Source organism: Oncorhynchus clarkii, chromosome 28 (genome assembly GCF_045791955.1).
Source record: "Oncorhynchus clarkii lewisi isolate Uvic-CL-2024 chromosome 28, UVic_Ocla_1.0, whole genome shotgun sequence".
Taxonomy (NCBI): domain Eukaryota; kingdom Metazoa; phylum Chordata; class Actinopteri; order Salmoniformes; family Salmonidae; genus Oncorhynchus; species Oncorhynchus clarkii.
The window spans coordinates 8,436,205-8,456,582 of NC_092174.1; the positions used below are offsets into that span (position 1 = coordinate 8,436,205).

Sequence of the window (20,378 nt, forward strand, 5' to 3'; positions counted from 1 at the left end):
GCTGGTGGAAGCATGGCATCGAACTTCGGCATCAGGCAGAGTGTTCACATGCTACCCATGGTTTTGATGTTTTCCTGAAGTCCACTATAAGCAATATCAGACATTTAATTAACCTCGCAGCCAAAACATTTTTACATGGCGAAGGTCGCCCCCTGGTGGTGACTGTGCTGTCCTTTATTCTTTAATCTCTCACTTATTCTCTCTCTCGCTCTCTCTTTCAATCATTCTCCGTCTTGCTCATGATACCAATCATCTTGTAATGTCCCCCCTTAGACGGACAGAGTTGAACCAAGAGTCAGATGGCTGGCCATACTACAGGAACAGGAAAAGACTGAGAGAGACAATCCATTCCATGTAGTCCAGCCCAGCTCTACCCTCAGCCAAGCCAATCCTGAGCCATCACACTGTTGGCCTCTGTTCAGGGATATTGTGCGCAGTGTGCGCGTGCGCGAGCAGAGCGTAGTGTCAGTGTGGTGTCTATCAGATCAGAGGAGGGGTGTGTGTGTGTGTGTGTGTGTGTGCTCCGAGTGTGTTTGATAACTTGATTAAAGAAAGGAGAAATCAAAATGTCCACCCGGAGGAGGAAGGAGAGAGGAGGAGGTACAGGGGAGATGATGTACACCAGGTCACCGATCTGTCACAGGGGCAGGGTGCACTTTGACTTTAGTGAAGAGGTGGTCAGGAGTCGTTCCCCCTCCACCACTCACAGGTGACTCTTCTTTCTTGATTCATTTTTTAAAACTTTTTTGGTAGGTTGCAGTATTTTCATAAATACCTGTGTATGATAGATTGTAGAATGGCTGTTTCAACATTTACTTATTGTACAGTAAGTAATTTCAGATAGGATTGCCCTTGCACAATAATGATTTGCAAAGACATTGCTACTTTGGTGGTGCATTCCGCTGTGTGTTTGCAATGCAATATGAAAACTTTGAATACACATTTACAGATGATGTACTTTACTAACATGCCGTGGTTCAGTGTAAGATTAAGTGTGTGTGTGTGTGTGTCAATGTGTGTGTTCCTACGCTTGTATTTGCCATCCATTATGTCAATCTGATCTCATGGTCGCTGGGAGGTGTGGGAGTAGGAAATGCCTCAGTGGGATATGGAGATATGTTCTGGGATAATCATACATGTAGGGATTACAGTGGAGGTATATGCTGCTGGGCAAATATTAAAATGGGAACAGTGTAATTTCATTAAGGATCCGCACTGATTTACCAGGCAGTCTGAGTGGTAGAGGGGAAATAGATGTCAAAGGTTGGGTCAGTATTCCCAAGCGTCTCATAATAGGAGTGCTGAATCTAGGATCAGGTCCCCTCTGTCCATATAATTATAATCTAAAAGGCTAAACTGACCCTAGATCAGCACTCTTACCCTGAGAGGCTTTGTGAATACGGAACCTGGAGTCATAAGGCCACTAGAGGCTAAACTGTGAGGCTTTATATGTAGTAGTACAGTAGTGTGTTCTGCTGTTGGAGGATTAGCGAGTGTTCTGTGGACTATACATTCGTAGCACCTTAAGGTCATGCTGTGGTATGGTTTGATATTAACTGGAGAGGGCAACAAAGCATTTTTGGGTAGTGGCTTGGTGCATGTTGGATTTGGAGTGTGCACGTTTCAAATATAAATGAATAGGCACACACACACATACATCCACTTAGTTGGTGCCTTATCTCTGTTTGTACACACACACACACACACACACACACACACACATCCACTTAGTTGGTGCCTTATCTCTGTTTGTACACCTCTGTTTGTATCCCTCCCTCTGAGCAGGATATTCTATCTAGCATCTGCTCTGCTCACCTGCCTTGGCTGCTCACCTCTTGACCTCTCTGGCACTTTGTAATGTTTGGCGTCATCAGTAGAGGAAATCCGTTTATTATCTGTCATCAGCTTATGAGCCAATCGTGTGTCGTCTGCATCACACACACACAAAGCATTGCTGCCTTAGCTCTGTGCAGCGAAATTTGGTGTGCGGATTAATTTTCTCTGTGTTGTGCTCAATGCCGATTACGTCCAGTCGCAAGGGGCAATCCCCGCAATGTATCTGCCTCCCCAGTACCCCCAAATGAATCCTCGGAACATTGAATTAAATAGTATAATACTGTCTACAGACCCTCACTGATAAGACATATAGGCCCAACAAGGATGCTGAAGTAATAAAAAGATCCCCGACCCAATAGAACAACACAGCCAACTCATCTGATCAAACTACCGTCAATCTCATTTGTCCAGGCCCGATTGGTTAAGTCATTATTTGTCATGACCTGATTGGTTAATTCAGTGACAGTGAATGATAATCCTCTCCTGCATCACTGTATGATCTCTCTGTCACCTACTGTACAGGTTTCAAGTTGTATTTACAGGATACACATGGTATACACTGTCCAACGAAATGTATACTTGCAGGTTCCTTCTCGAACAATGCAACAATAAGAAATAAAATACAAGAATACGAACATAAAGTAAATGGCTCAGTAGTATAGAATAAACATTTTAGCATTTAACTGTACAGGTCCTGTCATACAGTAGTAGTTCACTGTGTCAATTAATCAACTGTTTTTGTAAAGCCCATTTTACATCACCAGTTGTCACAGTGCTTTACAGAAACCTAGCCTAAAACCCCAATGGCTTGACAGTCTAGGTTTTCCACTGATTTCAGTATTCAATATTTCATTGCTTATGATTACACTGTTTGCTGGAAAATTGCCACTTTGGGGTGGACTATTCTTACTCTCCTTTTCCCTAATCTTCAGCACTCGATTCTAGGTGCATCGCTGTGAGTGACATCTGTTTTCTCTCTCTCTCTCTCTCTCTCTCTCTCTCTCTCTCTCTCTCTCTCTCTCTCTCTCTCTCTCTCTCTCTCTCTCTGTGTCTTATTGCAGCTTCGATGTGGAGAATTCTGCGTGCTGCAGCCCGTCGGACCCCCAGGCATCCCCGAGCTCCGGCCTGGTCCTGCACCCCAACATGGGGAGCCACGGGCAGCGCCGCGAGTCCTTCCTCTACCGCTCCGACTCGGACTACGACCTGTCGCCCAAGTCCCGCGAGTTGTCCCGCAACTCCTCGGTCGCTGGAGAACTGTGAGTCCGCTTCTAAAGTAGTGTTGGATTTTTTTACCTTGGGGTGAAATATGCATTTTAATATAGTTCCGTTTCAAATACTCGTACAATGCATGATTTGGAATATTGGAATGCGTATTGGATACATGTATACACTGCTGTGGAGTATTTATTTCTGTATTAAAGCCCTATGGCCTAATGAGTGCACTTCAATTGACTGATTTTCTTAAATGAACTGTAACTCAGTAAAATCGTTGAAATTGTTGCGTTTACATTTTTGTCCGGTATAGTAATGTTACATAAGGAAATCAGTCATTTGAAATATATTCATTAGGCCCTAGGGTTGATTACAGCTCTATCTTTATTGTTTCCCTTCAGGCATGGGGAAGACCTGATTGTGACTCCTTTTGCTCAGGTAAACGTGTCCTCCATTTGTGAATCTACATTGAGATATATAAAAAAAAAAGTGTTTGGAATGATTATGGATTATTACAGAATGATTATGTGATTTAACATTGGACGTGCTCTCTGGCTTAAGGTTCTTGCCAGTCTTCGCACAGTGAGGAACAACTTCACCACCTTGACCAATGTACAATGCACCTCCAATAAGTAAGGGAACCTACAATTTGCTTCTGTCTGAAATGTAATAACTCATGCATGTAGTATGTACATTGAATTTGTATGCAATGCATTTATATAGTTATCTAAATCCACAAAGAAATAAAGAAGGTGTGTTATGTCTGCCCTGAAACTTGGTAAGTCTTTGTGGCTGATGAATTTAGTGTGGTTGGTGGACTGAAAAGTTTTACCCCTGGGTAAATGCAACATAAGATCACACATATCAGTCAGTGTGCTGGAGAATTCTATACGGGAGAGAGTTTGACCTGAGGTTTCAACCAACCACTAGGTGGCACTCATGTCAAGTTGATGATTTCATACTGAGACACCACCTTCAGAAAAGTATTCGCACCCTTGAATTTTTCCACATTTCTGTTTGTTTACAGCCTGAACTTGAAATAGATTAAATAGAGATTTTGTGTCGCTGGCCTGCACACGATACCCCATAATGTCAAAGTGGAATTATGTTTTTAGACATTTTTCAAGATTGTTTAAAAATGAAAGCTGAAATGTGTTTGAGTCAATAAGTATTCAAACCCTTTGCTATGGCAAGCCTAAATAAGTTCAGGAGTCAAGATTTGCTTAACAAGTCACATAATAAGTTGCATGGAAGTCTGTGAGCAATAATAGTGTTTAACATGATTTTTGAATGATTACGTCATCTCTGTACCCCACACATATATTTCTCTGTAAGGTCTCTGTCAAGCCGTGAATTTCAAATAAAGATTCAACCACAAAGAACAGGGAGGTTTTCCAATGCCTCACAAAAAAGGGAACCTATTGATAGATGGGTAAAACATTTTTTTTTAAAGCAGACATTGGATACCCCTTTGAACATGGTGAAGTCATTAATTACACTTTGGATGGTGTATCAATATACCCACTCACTACAAAGACACAGGTGTCCTTCCTAATTCAGTTGCTTACCAAGAAGACATAGAATGTTCTTGAGTGGCCTAGTTAGAGTTTTGACTTAAATCAGCTAGAAAATGTGTGGCAAGACTTGAAAATGGCTGTCTAGAAATGATCAATAACCAACTTGACAGAGCTTGAAGAATTTAAAAAATAATGTGCAAATAGTGTACAATCTAGGAGTGCAAAGCTATTAGAGACTTAACCAGAAAGACTCACAGCTGTAATCGCTGCCAAAATTGATTCTAACATGTATTGACTCAGGGGTGTGAATTCTTATGTAAATGAGATATCTGTATTTCATTTTCAATACATTTGCAAAAATGTCTAAAAACCATGTTTTCAGTTTATCATTATGGGGTATTGTGTGTAGATGGATGATCAATCCATTTTGAATTCAGGCTGTAACACAACAATGTGGAATAAGTCCAGGGGTATGAATACTTTCTGAAAGTGGCCTACAAGCCATTTCTAATTGTACAAAACTTGCTACTTTGAATTGCTCCCGGGCATGTGTACTTTTGTAGTTAAATGAGGTAAGGGGATAGATATGAAGTGTTGAAATGTGTGCGTATATACACTGCTCAAAAAAATAAGGGAACACTAAAATAACACATCCTAGATCTGAATGAATGAAATATTCTTATTAAATACTTTTTTCTTTACATAGTTGAATGTGCTGACAACAAAATCACACAAAAATTATCAATGGAAATCAAATTTATCAACCCATGGAGGTCTGGATTTGGAGTCACACTCAAAATTAAAGTGGAAAACCACACTACAGGCTGATCCAACTTTGATGTAATGTCCTTAAAACAAGTCAAAATGAGGCTCAGTAGTGTGTGTGGCCTCCACGTGCCTGTATGACCTCCCTACAATGCCTGGGCATGCTCATGATGAGGTGGCGGATGGTCTCCTGAGGGATCTCTTCCCAGACCTGGACTAAAGCATCCGCCAACTCCTGGACAGTCTGTGGTGGATGGAGCGAGACATGGTGTCCCAGATGTGCTCAATTGGATTCAGGTCTGGGGAACGAGCAGGCCAGTCCATAGCATCAATGCCTTCCTCTTGCAGGAACTGCTGACACACTCCAGCCACATGAGGTCTAGCATTGTCTTGCATTAGGAGGAACCCAGGGCCAACCGCACCAGCATATGTCTCACAAGGGGTCTGAGGATCTCATCTCGGTACCTAATGGCAGTCAGGCTACCTCTGGCGAGCACATGGAGGGCTGTGCGGCCCCCCAAAGAAATGCCACCCCACACCATGACTGACCCATCGCCAAACCGGTCATGCTGGAGGATGTTTCAGGCAGCAGAACGTTCTCCACGGCGTCTCTAGACTGTCACGTCTGTCACGTGCTCAGTGTGAACCTGCTTTCATCTGTGAAGAGCACAGGGCGCCAGTGGCGAATTTGCCAATCTTGGTGTTCTCTGGCAAATGCCTAACGTCCTGCACGGTGTTGGGCTGTAAGTACAACCCCCACCTGTGGACATCGGGCCCTCATACCACCCTCATGGAGTCTGTTTCTGACCGTTTGAGCAGACACATGCACATTTGTGGCCTGCTGGAGGTCATTTTGCAGGGCTCTGGCAGTGCTCCTCCTGCTCCTCCTTGCACAAAGGCGGAGGTAGCGGTCCTGCTGCTGGGTTGTTGCCCTCCCATCTCCTGATGTACTGACCTGTCTCCTGGTAGCGCCTCCATGCTCTGGACACTACGCTGACAGATGCAGCAAACCTTCTTGCCACAGCTCGCATTGATGTGTCATCCTGGATGAGCTGCACTACCTGAGCCACTTGTGTGGGTTGTAGACTCCGTCTCATGCTACCACTAGAGTGAAAGCACCGCCAGCATTCAAAAGTGACCAAAACAGCCAGGAAGCATAGGAACTGAGAAGTGGTCTGTGGTCCCCACCTGCAGAACCACTCCTTTATTGGGGGTGTCTTGCTAATTGCCTGTAATTTCCACCTGTTGTCTATTCCATTTGCACAACAGCATGTGAAATTTATTGTCAATCAGTGTTGCTTCCTAAGTGGACAGTTTGATTTCACAGAAGTGTGATTGACTTGGAGTTAGATTGTGTTGTTTAAGTGTTCCCTTTATTTTTTTAGCAGTGTATATATGAGTAGAAAGATGAATGTGATTGAAATAACCAGAATTTCCATCAGGATATTTTCCACTGTTTTTATTTGTCGGCTTTTGGCTTATGTATTTTACTTAGTTGATGATGGAAGTTATAGGCCTCCTGCTGCGTTGGCCTGTAGGCGATCTCTGAGTTCTAGGCGCTCATTTCTTTAGCCGCCAATGGACCCACAGTGTATCAATAACCAGGTTTCCATCCAACCTTTTTATGCTAGTAAAGAACATGTCGGATAAAAAACGTCACGTCAGACTGGATGGAAACAGCAAATTTGACAGTAACCTTTCCAAATGTCGACAAAACAAAATATGCTAGACAAGGTGGGATCTTTTTGTGTGTAAAATGAATTATGTTGGAAATGGCGGCGGAAATGCTTTTATGTACAAACATTGATATCATAACCATCATACCGAAGTGAACTTGGATTAACGTGATGACATATTGTGTGGTCCTCGACTCGTGAAAGCATGCAGATTATAAGGCAACAGATGAAATAAGTTACGATGAACTTCACAGGGTGGTGAAAGTGCACGGTGATGAGGTTGACGCTCATGTCCAATAAATATCAAGGATCTTATTCTGGTGGCATGATGATCGATGCTTGGCTGCCGTTTGACAAATAAAAATAATCTCATTCTTTTGTCCATAATAATCTCATCATGTAGAGTAGCCTACCCGCACGGTATCTGTGAGCTGTTGGCTACAGAGCATGTGCCAATACCAGAGTGGGCATATTCTCTATATAACCCAACTTTTTTTGTGACATTACCATGAGTAGAGTGACTGCCAGGTGGTGAAGCGTGATTCATCACTCCAGAGAACAAGTCCAACGGCGGCTAGCTTTACACCACTCCAGCCGATGCTTGGCATTGCACATAGTGATTTTAGGATTTTTGCTAAAAACTGAAATATCACATTCATATAAGTATTCAGACCCTTTACTCAGTACTTTGTTGAGGGCACCTATGGCAGCGATTACAGCCTCGAGTCTTCTTGGGTAAGACGCTACAAGCTTGGCACACCTGTATTTGGGGAGTTTCTCCCATTTTTCTCTATAGATCATCTCAAGCTCTGTCAAGTTGGATGGGGAGTGTCGCTGCACAGCTATTTTCAGGTCTCTCCAGAGATGGTCAATCGGGTTCAAGTCTGGGCTCTGGCTGGGCCACTCAAGGACATTCAGACTTGTCCCAAAGCCACACCTGCATTGTCTTGGCTGTGTGCTTTTGGTCATTGTCCTGTTGTAAGATGAATCTTCACCCCAGCATGAGGTCCTGAGCGCTCTGGAGCAGGTTTTCATGAAGGATCTCTCTGTACTTTGCTCTGTTCATTGTCTTAATGTTGTATCATTTACTGCTATTCATCAAATAATGAACTGTTTCTCTAATTACGTGATTAAATTAATCAGGCAACTATTAACTCAGTAACCTGGGGCACCATGGGAAAAGTTTGTTTAATGAGTTACCGTTTCCCAAATGAACTCAAAGAATATCAGAATATTGATTTCATAGCCGTCGCCAATTAATTAACATCCTCTACAGTCTCACCCTGAACGTCGCTTAAGTCGTAAATCTGCACAAACCCGGTTCTCACTAAATCATTCCGAACCACACCAATTGAGATTATTTATTTATTTACTAACAAGCTAAATTATAACATAAGATACACATTCACAAACACACAGTCAAGGCTATTGATCAGAACTTAGTACAGTGAAACAGGGCCAACACAATATGACACGTTACACAAGATGGGGATTTAGAGTGAGAGAGTGCACGAGAGAAAAGCACACTTGGATACATTTGTAAACTATGCTTAGTTTAGCCCTAATACCTTGTCTCGAACTGCCGCTCTTATGGGTCAGAATTATAATGGTGTAATTATTTGAAGGTCTCCATTGGGTATCTCCTCGTGGACTGAGTTCCGCTTAGGAGGTATATCCGATGGCGGCACCTCCTTCGTTACCGGGTGTAAGTCTCTGTCCACACGATGTCAGTGTCCTTTCTCTTAGTGGTCTGTTCCCTTGCACTTGTTCTGTGAGAGTGGACTTCTGAGGAGGTTAAGTTCTCTGGGGTGTATCTAGTTACGAGGCAAGGTATCTGGATTTTACTCTGATCTAGTTTAGACCACTAAATTCACAGTTCATCCTTACAAAAACATTCTATTTGATCTGGATATTTTCTACACAACGCACAGTATGTAAACATCATGTACATATTATGAAAACTCTTCAAGTTAATGTTTTTGTAATGTCGTCATTTAACTTTAAGTAATATAAATCGACATTCATTTTCATATTCCATCTATCGTTGTTACCACCATTTTGGCTGATGAAATATATTGTCACAAAGTCAATTTTTTGCATGTTACCGTCCTGAGGTAGAGTCTCCATAGGCCCACCATACATTCCAATCCTCTACACTGAGAGGACAAAGGATTCGTCTCCTGCCTTACGATGGGTGTCAGGTGTCATAAACCACCCCCCCCCATCAATCCCTCTATACCTCTCCCCCTCTGTGTGAGTGAGAGGTGTCTCTGTAAGACTGTGATCCACGGTAACCTGAACCGAACAGGCCAATCATGACATATTTCCCTCGATCCTGACTAGTCTCTCAGTCCCTGCCTTTTACAGTGGTTTCCGTCTGACTTCTCCACCATAAAGGCCTTGGTTGAGTGCAGAGATGGTTGTCCTTCTGGAAGCTTCTCCCATCTCTACAGAGGAACTCTGGAGCTCTGGCAGAGTGAACATTGGGTTCTTGGTCACCTCCCTGACCAAGGCCCTTCTCCCCCAATTGCTCAGTTTGGCCGGGCGGCCAGCTCTTGGTGGTTCCAAACGTCTTCCATTTAAAAACGATGGAGGCCACTGTGTTCTTGGGGACATTCAATGCTGCATAAATGTTTTGATACTCTTCCCCAGATCTGTACCTCGACACAACCCTGTCTCGGAACTCTACGGACAATTCCTTTTGACCTCATGGCTTGGTTTTTGCTCTTACATGCACTGTCAACTGTGGGACCTTTATATAGACAGGTGTGTGCCTTTCCAAATCATGTCCAATCAATTGAATTTACCACCGGTGGACTCCAATCAAGTTATAGAAACATGTCAAGGATTATCAATGGAAACAGGACACACATGACCGCAATTTTGAGTCTCATAGCAAAGGGTCTGAATATTTATGTATGGTGGCCAATGTAAATATGGTGGCCAATGTAAAATATTGTGGCCAGCGCATGTCCAGGCCCGTCTGAAGTTTGCCAATGACCATCTGGATGATCCAGAGGAGTAATGGGTGAAGGTCATGTGGTCCGATGAGACAAAAATAGAGCTTTTTGGTCTAAACTCCACTCGCCGTGCTTGGAGGAAGAAGAAGGATGAGTACAACCCCAAGAACACCATCCCAACCGTGAAGCATGGCGGTGGAAACATCATTCTTTGGGGATGCTTTTCTGCAAAGGGGACAGGACGACTGCACCGTATTGAGGGGAGGATGGATGGGGCCATGTATCGCGAGATCTTGCCCAACAACCTCCTTCCCTCAGTATGAGCATTGAAGATGGGTCGTGGCTGGGTCTTCCAGCATGACAACGACCCGAAACACACAGCCAGGGCAACTAAGGAGTGGCTCCGTAAGAAGCATCTCAAGGTCCTGGAGTGGCCTAGCCAGTCTCCAGACCTGAACCCAATATAAAATCTTTGGAGGGAGCTCAAAGTCCGTATTGCCCAGCGACAGCCCCGAAACCTGAAGGATCTGGAGAAGGTCTGTATGGAGGAGTGGGCCAAAATCCCTGCTGCAGTGTGTGCAAACCTGGTCAAGAACTACAGGAAACGTATGATCTCTGTAATTGCAAACAAAGGTTTCTGTACCAAATATTAAGTTCTGCTTTTCTGATGTATCAAATACTTATGTCGTGCAATAAAATGCAAATTAATTACTTAAAAATCATACAATGTGATTTTCTGGATTTTTGTCTTAGATTCCGTCTCTCACAGTTGAAGTGAACCTATGATAAAAATTACAGACCTCTACATGCTTTGTAAGTAGGAAAACCTGTAAAATCGGCAGTGTATCAAATACTTGTTCTCCCCACTGTGTGTGTGTGTGTGTGTGTGTGTATATATATATTACTTATTTTCCACCATATTTTGCAAATAAATTAATAAAAAATCCTACAATGTGATTTTCTGGATTTTTTTTTCTCATTTTGTCTGTCATAGTTGAAGTGTACCTATGATGAAAATTACAGGCCTCTCATCTTTTTAAGTGGGAGAACTTGCACAATTGGTGGCTGACTAAATACTTTTTTGCCCCACTGTGTGTGTGTGTATGAAACAACCCCTGTCTCCATGCAAAGTGATTGTATTGTAAATACAAAATCCTAAAAGCGAAGTCCTCAAGCTAATAACTATTGCAAACACATTACAATAGAGTTTTAAGAGCTGAGTTTGAGTGACAGACAATTGAAGTGGTTCATTGTTGTTGAATGACCAGCAGACATTGAGTCAATATTGACCCCCCCCCCCCCCCCCCCCACACACACACACACACACACAGATATTAGCATTACCACAGGACTGATACTTAAATCCCATGATAATGAACTCTATTTAGGTCTTATTCAAGCAAAATATTAAATTATAAGTGTGTACATCAAAGTATGTGTGTGTGTTTCCTCGCAGGTATGCATTTGTCCATGCACATGTATGTGTACAGTGCCGCACTGATATCCAGTGTTTCTCTCCTCTCTCTTCTGTGTTTTTAGGAGGTCACCGGCCGCCCCACAGTCTCCTGTAACCAGAGTCTGTCTGTCAGGTGAGCTCTTTGATAAACTCAACCAATCCTCTTAGTCACATTACGCTGAGTTCACATTCAAAGTATGAGTATGCATTATTAGGCTTGCTATAACCATTCATAACAGCTTGTTTCTGTTTATAGCAGTCTGCGAATGCTCAAAAGGCTATAATGCATTCATTCATAATGCACTATGTCTTTGTAATGCATAACACACAGCTGGTCATAAAAAGTGTCAATTTTTCCACCAAAGACACACAGACAGGGAGACCTACAGATGAATAGACAGAGCCAAAGGGGTAGGGGTGGAATATAATTAAGCAATAAGGCACAAGGGGTGTGGTATATGGCCAATATACCACGGCTAAGGGCTGTTCTCGGGCACGGTGCATCGCGGAGTGCCTGGACACTGCCCTTAGCTGTGGTATATTGGCCATATATCACAAACCCCTGAGGTGCCTTATTGCTATTATAAACTGCCATGTTATTTAAGTGTCAGCCATTGTAACCATTTAAAGCTAGTTAGTGCTAGTTTGACCACCAAAGGGCATATTTGAGAAGCATATGATAGCCTTCAATGGTGGCAGTACTAGAGAATTTAAAACCTTTTTTTGTAAGAACATAGTATATGGGACTGATTCTAAAGAAATGTTGCTTAATAATTTGATTATTATGGTGTTTCTATTCCAATAAAATCAAAAAACCTGCTGGTCGGGAGTAGGCTACAGTACTAAGAGCATAACATTACTACACCCTAATTGTATAATTGTAGTCTAACCAATACCCAAATGGAGATTCAGTGAAAATAAAAATCTCATTGATTTATCAAGACCAGTCCCCATGCTTGTCTCAGAGCAGCGCAAAACGGTGCTAAAATAGTTGACCACAGCGGGTAGGCTATTGCTTCAAATCCTACTGGTACTGGTTCTAACTTCAATATGCTCTTTAAATAAACAAGACCTACACCACTTCTAACAGCACATTACTCAACACTAGTGAGACTCATGTCGCCAACGATAGGCCTACAGTATATCGCAAAATATTTTTTTCAATGACGTGACCGCCAATATTTACATATGGGTCTCCCGTTGGTGGCCGGCATGGGTATCAAACCTGCATCTGTAGCAACGCGTTTTACACTGCGATGCAGTTTCTTAGACTGCTGCGCCAATCGGGAGGGCTATTATAATACTGTACATGGTGTCCATATCACGTTTCAGGTAAGACCCAAATGCAGACTGTGTTGAAGTAACAATGTTTATTACAGAAACAGGGGCAGGCAATGGGCATGTCAAGGCAGGCAGGGGTCGATACTCCAGAGAAGGGGCAAAGGTACAGGACGGCAGGCAGGGTCAGGGGCAGGCAGAGTGGTCAGACAGGCGGGCTCAGAGTCAGGACAGGCAAGGGTCAAAACCAGGAGGGCGAGAAAAAGAGACTGGGAAAAGCAGGAGCTGAGACAAACCACTGGTTGACTTGACAAACAAGACCAACAGACAAACAGAGAACATAGTATAAGTACCCATGGGATAATGGGGAAAATGTGCAACACCTGGAGGGGGATGGAGACAAGCACAAGGACAGGTGAAACAGATCAGGGAGTGACAGGTCAGGGTAACGAAAACATTTCTTTATTAAAGACTATCAGAAAGAATATTGGTACTTATTTATTTTGATTCAAAGCCATGAATGAGTGAGTCACTCAGCTTTATGTAGGTGCCGGGCTATATGATTGTGCCATCAACTTGATAATATATAACGATATGAGGTTTTCATTTTCAAAAAAACAAAAGTGAGCGATTGTTATCTGAATAAATGCCAAAATAATATTTGTAAAGGCCAAAACATTTATTTCTGGTTTTAGAGGGAGAGAAACGCTGGGCCAATTGTGTGTCGCCCTATGGGACTCCCAATCACTGTCAGATGGAATACATAATAATAATAATTTTGTTGTATTTATTTTGTCTCTTCTGGTGGATAAAATTTAAAATGCAACCAATCACAGCCGGTTGTGATACAGCCAACCTAACTAAGAAATACATTTGACGACAGAATTCTCCCCCTACCCTCCTTCTAGGCAAGTCTATTGTCCAGCTACCTGCTAATAGCCATAATGGTACTGTACAATGTGACCGTGTGTGTTTGAAAGAGTATTTTCCAGTAAGCAATAATTTTACCTTTATTAGACTGCTTTGTTCCAATATTTCTGTAATTCAATGATATTTATTCACATAGTAATTCATTATGGATCCATAACTAAATAAACATCTGCATTTTGAGTATTTTTATCATTATTTTATTAACGAAAGCATAAAGATGCTGATGAAGAAATACAGTAGTGTACAGTATATGCTTTATCTGACATTTTGCGGTTACATGACGTCGTCCACACACAGCTTTATGTAGGTGCCGAGGCTATATGACTGTGCCATCAACTTGATTATTTAGCAGACATCACTTGCTTATATTCAGTCAACACATATCTTAAGAATATCATGGAATATAATTGAACATTTTAGTTTCTCCATGCTTGTGTCGGAGCAGCGCAAAACGGTGCTGAAATAGTTGTTCACAGGAGGTAGGCTATATATAACGATGTTTTGGAGATGATTTTGTTTTCAAAAAAACGACAGTGAACAATTGTAATCTGAATAAAGGCCAAAATATAGGTCTGCTAATAATAGCCATATTGGCGCTGTACAACGTGAAAGTATGTGTTTGAAGGAGTATTTTCCTGTAAGCAACAATTTGTCTACCTTCTTTTGTTTGTTCCAATATCTCTGTAATTCAGTGATATTTATTCCCATAGTAATTCGTTATGGATCCGTAACTAAATAAACATCTGCATTTTGAAAGAGTATTTTTATCATTATTTTATTAACAAAAGCATAAAATGCTGATTAAGAAATACAGTACTGTACAGAAATACAGTACTGATTTTACATTTGGATAATAAAGCATGTTTATTAGGCTACTGTGCAGTCTGACATAGCCTACAGTACATACTGTAGTAAACATGGGAAAGGGCCTAATTCCTCACATAAGGGAGGACAAGCCATGTCCAGACTTTCTCAGTGACCTGAAGTACTCATTAACTCCATCTTGAAATTTTTTTCGGGTTGCTTCAGTCATGGACAGAACTTCTGAGACACAGTATTAATGATGAACACCCGGAGCTTCACTAGTAAGCAACATTTGCCTCGGGACCCATCCCAGTTGGTATTCTGTGCCCACTCATGGTATCGCTCTTCGGTTACACATCCTTGGAATAGCAGAACAGCATAACGGTCCGAACGGCCCATGCTGTGCCTGGTGAGCAGTTGGTCATGTTCTGTTGTCAGAAGAGGAATGGAAATGTCAGGGTGAACCAACGACATGACGAACCCGCCCACGTATGTTGACTCTGAATGTCAGAGGTGGAGTTCCAGAGCTCACAGGTGTGCCTGGCATGGATTGTGACTCCCATCTCGTTCCTCACCCTCTTCAACGTGTCATTCTCCGCCTGACTCTCCACCAATGCCGCCTGACTCTGGACCAATGCATCAGCTGTTGCCCGTATCTCTGCCCTCAGATAATGTTTCTCTTTCTGCTGGCCTGCCTTCAATGACTCGATCTCAGTCTTCAAAGTTTGAATCTGATTCATGTGCACCTTCATCAGATGAGCAGAATGGTGCCGCACTGAGCCCCCATCGATTACAGTGGCCTATGATAGAAACGGTAGATCAACTAAGAATTAAAAGTGACTCCAACACACATGCTGCGTACACATTTTAAGAATCTAGTAAAGCTGACCGCTTTCTTGGCAACCATGCGGTTTTTTTTCGGTGCGCTCCATTGTCCAGCCCTTTGTCCACTGATCTCCACGGATGGTTGTCGGCATGGTTGTATGCTCTGCATAAACACATTTACGTTTTTAGTACACAATAATTAGTATTTTTTTTAAAAATGTGATTCAACCTTTATTTAATTATGGATGTTATACACAGTATGCCTACACATTGCTAGGCTATATCATTTTAAAAAAGAGGAAAATGCACTGGAACAAATACTTTTGGTGATCCTCTCAGCTCCGGCTCATTTTCAAGTCCTCTCGTGGTTACGGTCTTAACCCTGGAATGGGCAGCACCATAGAAAGAAGCTGGCTTGATGAAAACAATGTCAATTTCGTCTTCTCTTTGGTCACAATGTCGTTTTTTTTTTTAGATAAACAGCTTGTTTTTGAATGATAACTGTGTTAAGGGTGGAGTTTGAGGCGGGTGAGGAGTACTGGAAAGGTGTGACTTTCAGCTTACAATAGGCCATAAGTATACCGCAGATCGCCGATTGTCCTCACTTTGATTATGCTGTAACAACATACTGTAGCACCAAGATATCTATTAATTTAAGTGAGCAGATTAGGGCTTTCAGGAGGAACGGAAAATCTACCGGAGACATTTCAAAAATACTGGTAGACTTGGATTTTTGTCATGGACCGTACTATTCGCAAATGTAACGCTTTAGAGTACTTAAGCATCGAATACATTGCAAGTAGGGGGATGCTCAAACCTACAGTAGCTGGCCTATAAATACTCTATTGTCCTGCTAATCAGGCTACAAGTGTTTGAAAACCTGTTTTGCTGTCCATCACTACTGTCCATCACTACTGTAAGCTGTCCATCACTACTGTAAATAAAAACTCAGCATCTTTTTTACATTCTTTATTGTAACCACAATGTCAAATAATTTGTATCTCCTGTGAGCGGACCAAGTAATTGGGCGTCACTCTAAAGCGGGAAGGTGGAATAAACGAGTTAGGAGTAGGTTTTCTTGATTGAACACAGTTCTCTAATTAGGGTATTTGGTCAACACAAACACTCCAACATAATAAATGAAAATCTCCCAAGGAAAACCATACATCTTCTTCTCCAGATGAAACAGGAACACAATACGATTACATTTAAACTACAACAAAAGTAACAGGATTGTCACCGTCTTAGTAGTTCTTCATGGATAGCTCCTCTGTCTCGGTGGCCATCTTCCAGAGATAGTTCCCCCCCTCTGCTGGTTCCATACTCTCTCTTATATGGGAAGGAGAATATGTCATTAGTACCGTCAGCTGTGCTTAATTGCCTCTAGTTACCTTGTCTCCCATGCCTTGTTAGGCTACTATCCGTGAGCCCAGCCTGCCCTCTGGTGGTCCTTCCACATACCTTAACCCTCAAGACCGAACCGGAGGGTCGGGCGCCAGACGCAACGTCTTGGTCGCGTCGGGACAGCGCGTCTGCATTCCCGTTCCTCGATCCGGCCCTGTGGATGACATGGAAAGAGAACGGTTGTAAAGATGACAACCATCTGGCTATTCTGTTATTGTTTCTCTTACCAGCCATCCACGTGAGGGGCGCATGGTCAGTAACTAATGCAAACCTCCGACCCAGTAGGTAGTACCGGAGATAATCGAGGGCCCACTTAATGTCGAAGGCCTCTTTCTCTACGGTAGCATACCTCTGTTCCCGATCGCTGAGCTTCCTACTTATGAAGAGAATCGGCTTCTCTGCTTCGCCTTTACCTTGAGCTAGTACGGCCCCGAGCCCCGTATCCGAGCCATCGACCTGCACAATGAACTCTTGTGAGAAGTCCGGAGCTTGTAGAACGGGATCAGAACACAGGCCATCTTTTAGCAATTAAAGGCCTCTTCCGTCTCGTCTTTCCACTCTACCTGGTTTGTCAGGTTTTTCTTGATGAGGTTTGTGAGGGGGTTGGCAATGGTTGCATATCCCGGGATGAAACGGCGATAATATCCCGTTATCCCTAAGAAGGCCCGAACGTCTCGCTTGGTCCGGGGTCGATGCCAGTCACGAATTGCCCTGGTCTTCTCTGCCTGTGGGCGTATTTTCCCATTCCCCACGGTGTACCCCAGGTATTCCGCTTCGGACAGGCCCAGGCAGCATTTATTTGGATTGGCTGTCAATCCTGTGGCTTCCAAACTCACGAGCACCGCCCGTAATCGCAGGAGGTGACTATCCCAGTCCTCGCTGTGAATGACCACATCGTCTATGTACGCCGCTGCATACTCTTGATGGGGCCGTAGAATGGCATCCATGAGGCATTGGAAAGTTGCAGCGGCACCATGCAGTCCGAAGGGCATCCTCACATACTGGAAAAGCCGATCTGGGGTGGCGAAGGCAGTTTTTGGGCGATCCTCAGGAGCCACCGGCACTTGCCAATATCCCTTCGTCAAATCCAGGGTGGTGATGAACTTGGCCTTTCCTAAGCGCACCAAGAGTTCATCCACGCGGGGCATGGGATACGCATCGAATGTAGAGATGGCATCCACATCTTGTCCTTCGACTCGAACCGGGGCGGCAGGGTAGCCTAGTGGTTAGAGCGTTGGACTAGTAACCGAAAGGTTGCAAGTTCGAATCCCCGAGCTGACAAGGTACAAATCTGTCGTTCTGCCCCTGAACAGGCAGTTAACCCACTGTTCCTAGGCCGTCATTGAAAATAAGAATTTGTTCTTAATTGACTTGCCTAGTAAAATAAAGGTAAAATAAATTCACCCCTCCAGGGCCATCAAAGCCACCTCCTCCTCTCGTCCATGGTACGTCTTCAACAGGTTTATGTGATAGTTGGACCTTCTTCCTCCTGTCAGGTTGCTTGATGAGGTAATTGACCGGTGAGACCCTTTTCATTACCTCATAGGGCCCCCTCCACTGCGCCAGCAAGCGATGTTCGGCCGTGGGCATGAGCACCATCACTTTCTCTCCCACGGTGAACTCACGAGGGGTCGCGAACTTATCATAGGCCCGGCCTTGGGTCCTTTGTGCCTTCTCCATATGCTCATTGACTATGGGTCACACTGCTGACAGGCGGTCTCTCATCAGGGTAATATGTTATATTGTGGATCGAAAGGGGCATGGTTGGGTCTCCCATGTCTCCTTGGCTAAGTCGAGGATCCCTCGACAGGTTTATGTGATAGTTGGACCTTCTTCTTCCTGTCAGGTTGCTTGATGAGGTAATTGACCGGTGAGACCCTTTTCATTACCTCATAGGGCCCCCTCCACTGCGCCAGCAAGCGATGTTCGGCCGTGGGCATGAGCACCATCACTTTCTCTCCCACGGTGAACTCACGAGGGGTCGCGAACTTATCATAGGCCCGGCCTTGGGTCCTTTGTGCCTTCTCCATATGCTCATTGACTATGGGTCACACTGCTGACAGGCGGTCTCTCATCAGGGTAATATGTTATATTGTGGATCGAAAGGGGCATGGTTGGGTCTCCCATGTCTCCTTGGCTAAGTCGAGGATCCCTCGACAGGGTCTGCCATAGAGCAATTCAAACGGAGAGAATCCAGTGGATGCCTGGGGTACTTCTCGCAGGAGAAACATTAAGTGTGGGAGAAGCATGTCCCAGTTTTTCCCGTCTCGGGACACCACTCTTCTCAACATGCTTTTAATCGTTTTGTTCAAGAGTTCACACAACCCGTCTGTTTGAGGGTGGAATATGCTTGTACGTATCTGTTGAACCTGATATAACCGACACAAGTCCTTCATCAACCGGGACATGAACGGGGTTCCCCGATCGGTTAAGATCGTCTTGGGAAGGCCCACACGAGAGAACATCATGAATAACTCCTTGGCAATTCCCTTTGACGACATGTTACGCAGGGGTATGGCCTCCGGGAACTTGGTAGCGTAATCTATAACCACTAGGATGTACTCGTGTCCTCTGGCGGATTTTGGGAGGGGTCTGGAATGGAGCTTCAAATATATCCCTTAGCGCCTGGTTGCTCCTTCCTTCCTGTGTTGTGTATAACCCTTCACAGGTGTCTTCATCTGTGGTTTCCTGGAATATCTGTCGTAAACGTTGGGTCGCTATTTCTTCCTCTGCTGCAGAGGACGAGGACGCAGCTACGTCTCCTTGTAGGACTACTACCTCGGGCTTGGATTTTCTCTTTCCTGTCCCCCTTCTTCATGTGCATAATATAATCTGCCGAAGCTCCTTATATAGGGGACGGTCTCTCCCGATCAATAATGGCACCTTCAGCTGGGGCATTTTCCCTGCCCTGACTTTACACCTTCCTTTTGGAGTGAGAATAGGCAGATTCACAGTGGGGTAATAGTGGGTGTCTCCATGGATACAGGATACAGCTACTTTGTCTGGTAGCAGTGTTGCGGAGGTCACCATCCGCTCCTCTACTAACGTAACCATACTTCCCGAGTCGAGAATGGCTACCACGTCTTGTCCTTCGACTCGAACCGGAATCTCTGGGGCTGGGGCGATCTCTGCTAACCAACAGTGTTGATCCTGCCCCCTCAAAACGGGATGTGTGGGGGTAGGCAGTGATGACTCTGTGACCATGGGCTCATCCTTGCTAGGACATTGTGGGGCATAATGGTCGGGAGACTGACATTTATAACACCGACCCTGCTGTGTGTGGTGGCTGACTTCTCCCACCTCAAGAGGGGGTTTGGACGTTTCGGTGGCGGACGTGCCGGGGTGAGTCGTGGTACAGGATTGGAAGAATCCTTCCGTTCCTCCTTGTCACTTTTTAACAACTCCCCTGTAGACCGATATGTTTCCACCAGCTGGGCTATGTTGTCGGCTGACAACTGGTTGGCTTGCCCCACAACCCTTTTTAAGTCACTGGGTAATTCCCTCAATATCTTGTCCACTACGAGGGTCTCTATCACATGTCCTACTCCCTTTCCAGGTTCTAGCCACTGTTTCGTCAGTCATATTAATGTGAAGATCTGGGCACGGACGGGTTGATCAGCTGTATAGGTCCATTGATAGAACTTTACGGCTCTATCTCTGGCAGTCAGCTAGTACCGGGACAGGATCTCAGTTTTTAGTCGCCCATAGTCCGCAG

General features: G+C 44.0%; 1 protein-coding gene across 1 annotated transcript in view; it reads left to right on the top strand.

Annotated features, from left to right (window-relative positions):
• Positions 1 to 20,378, top strand: part of LOC139386512 (3',5'-cyclic-AMP phosphodiesterase 4B-like) — a 92,780-nt gene that overhangs the window by 26,919 nt on the left and 45,483 nt on the right. The window contains exons 3-6 of the mRNA XM_071132091.1: positions 2,898 to 3,092; positions 3,450 to 3,486; positions 3,610 to 3,680; positions 11,506 to 11,555. Of these exons, the coding sequence (XP_070988192.1) occupies positions 2,898 to 3,092; positions 3,450 to 3,486; positions 3,610 to 3,680; positions 11,506 to 11,555 (353 nt within the window). The remainder of the gene's footprint in view (positions 1 to 2,897; positions 3,093 to 3,449; positions 3,487 to 3,609; positions 3,681 to 11,505; positions 11,556 to 20,378) is intronic.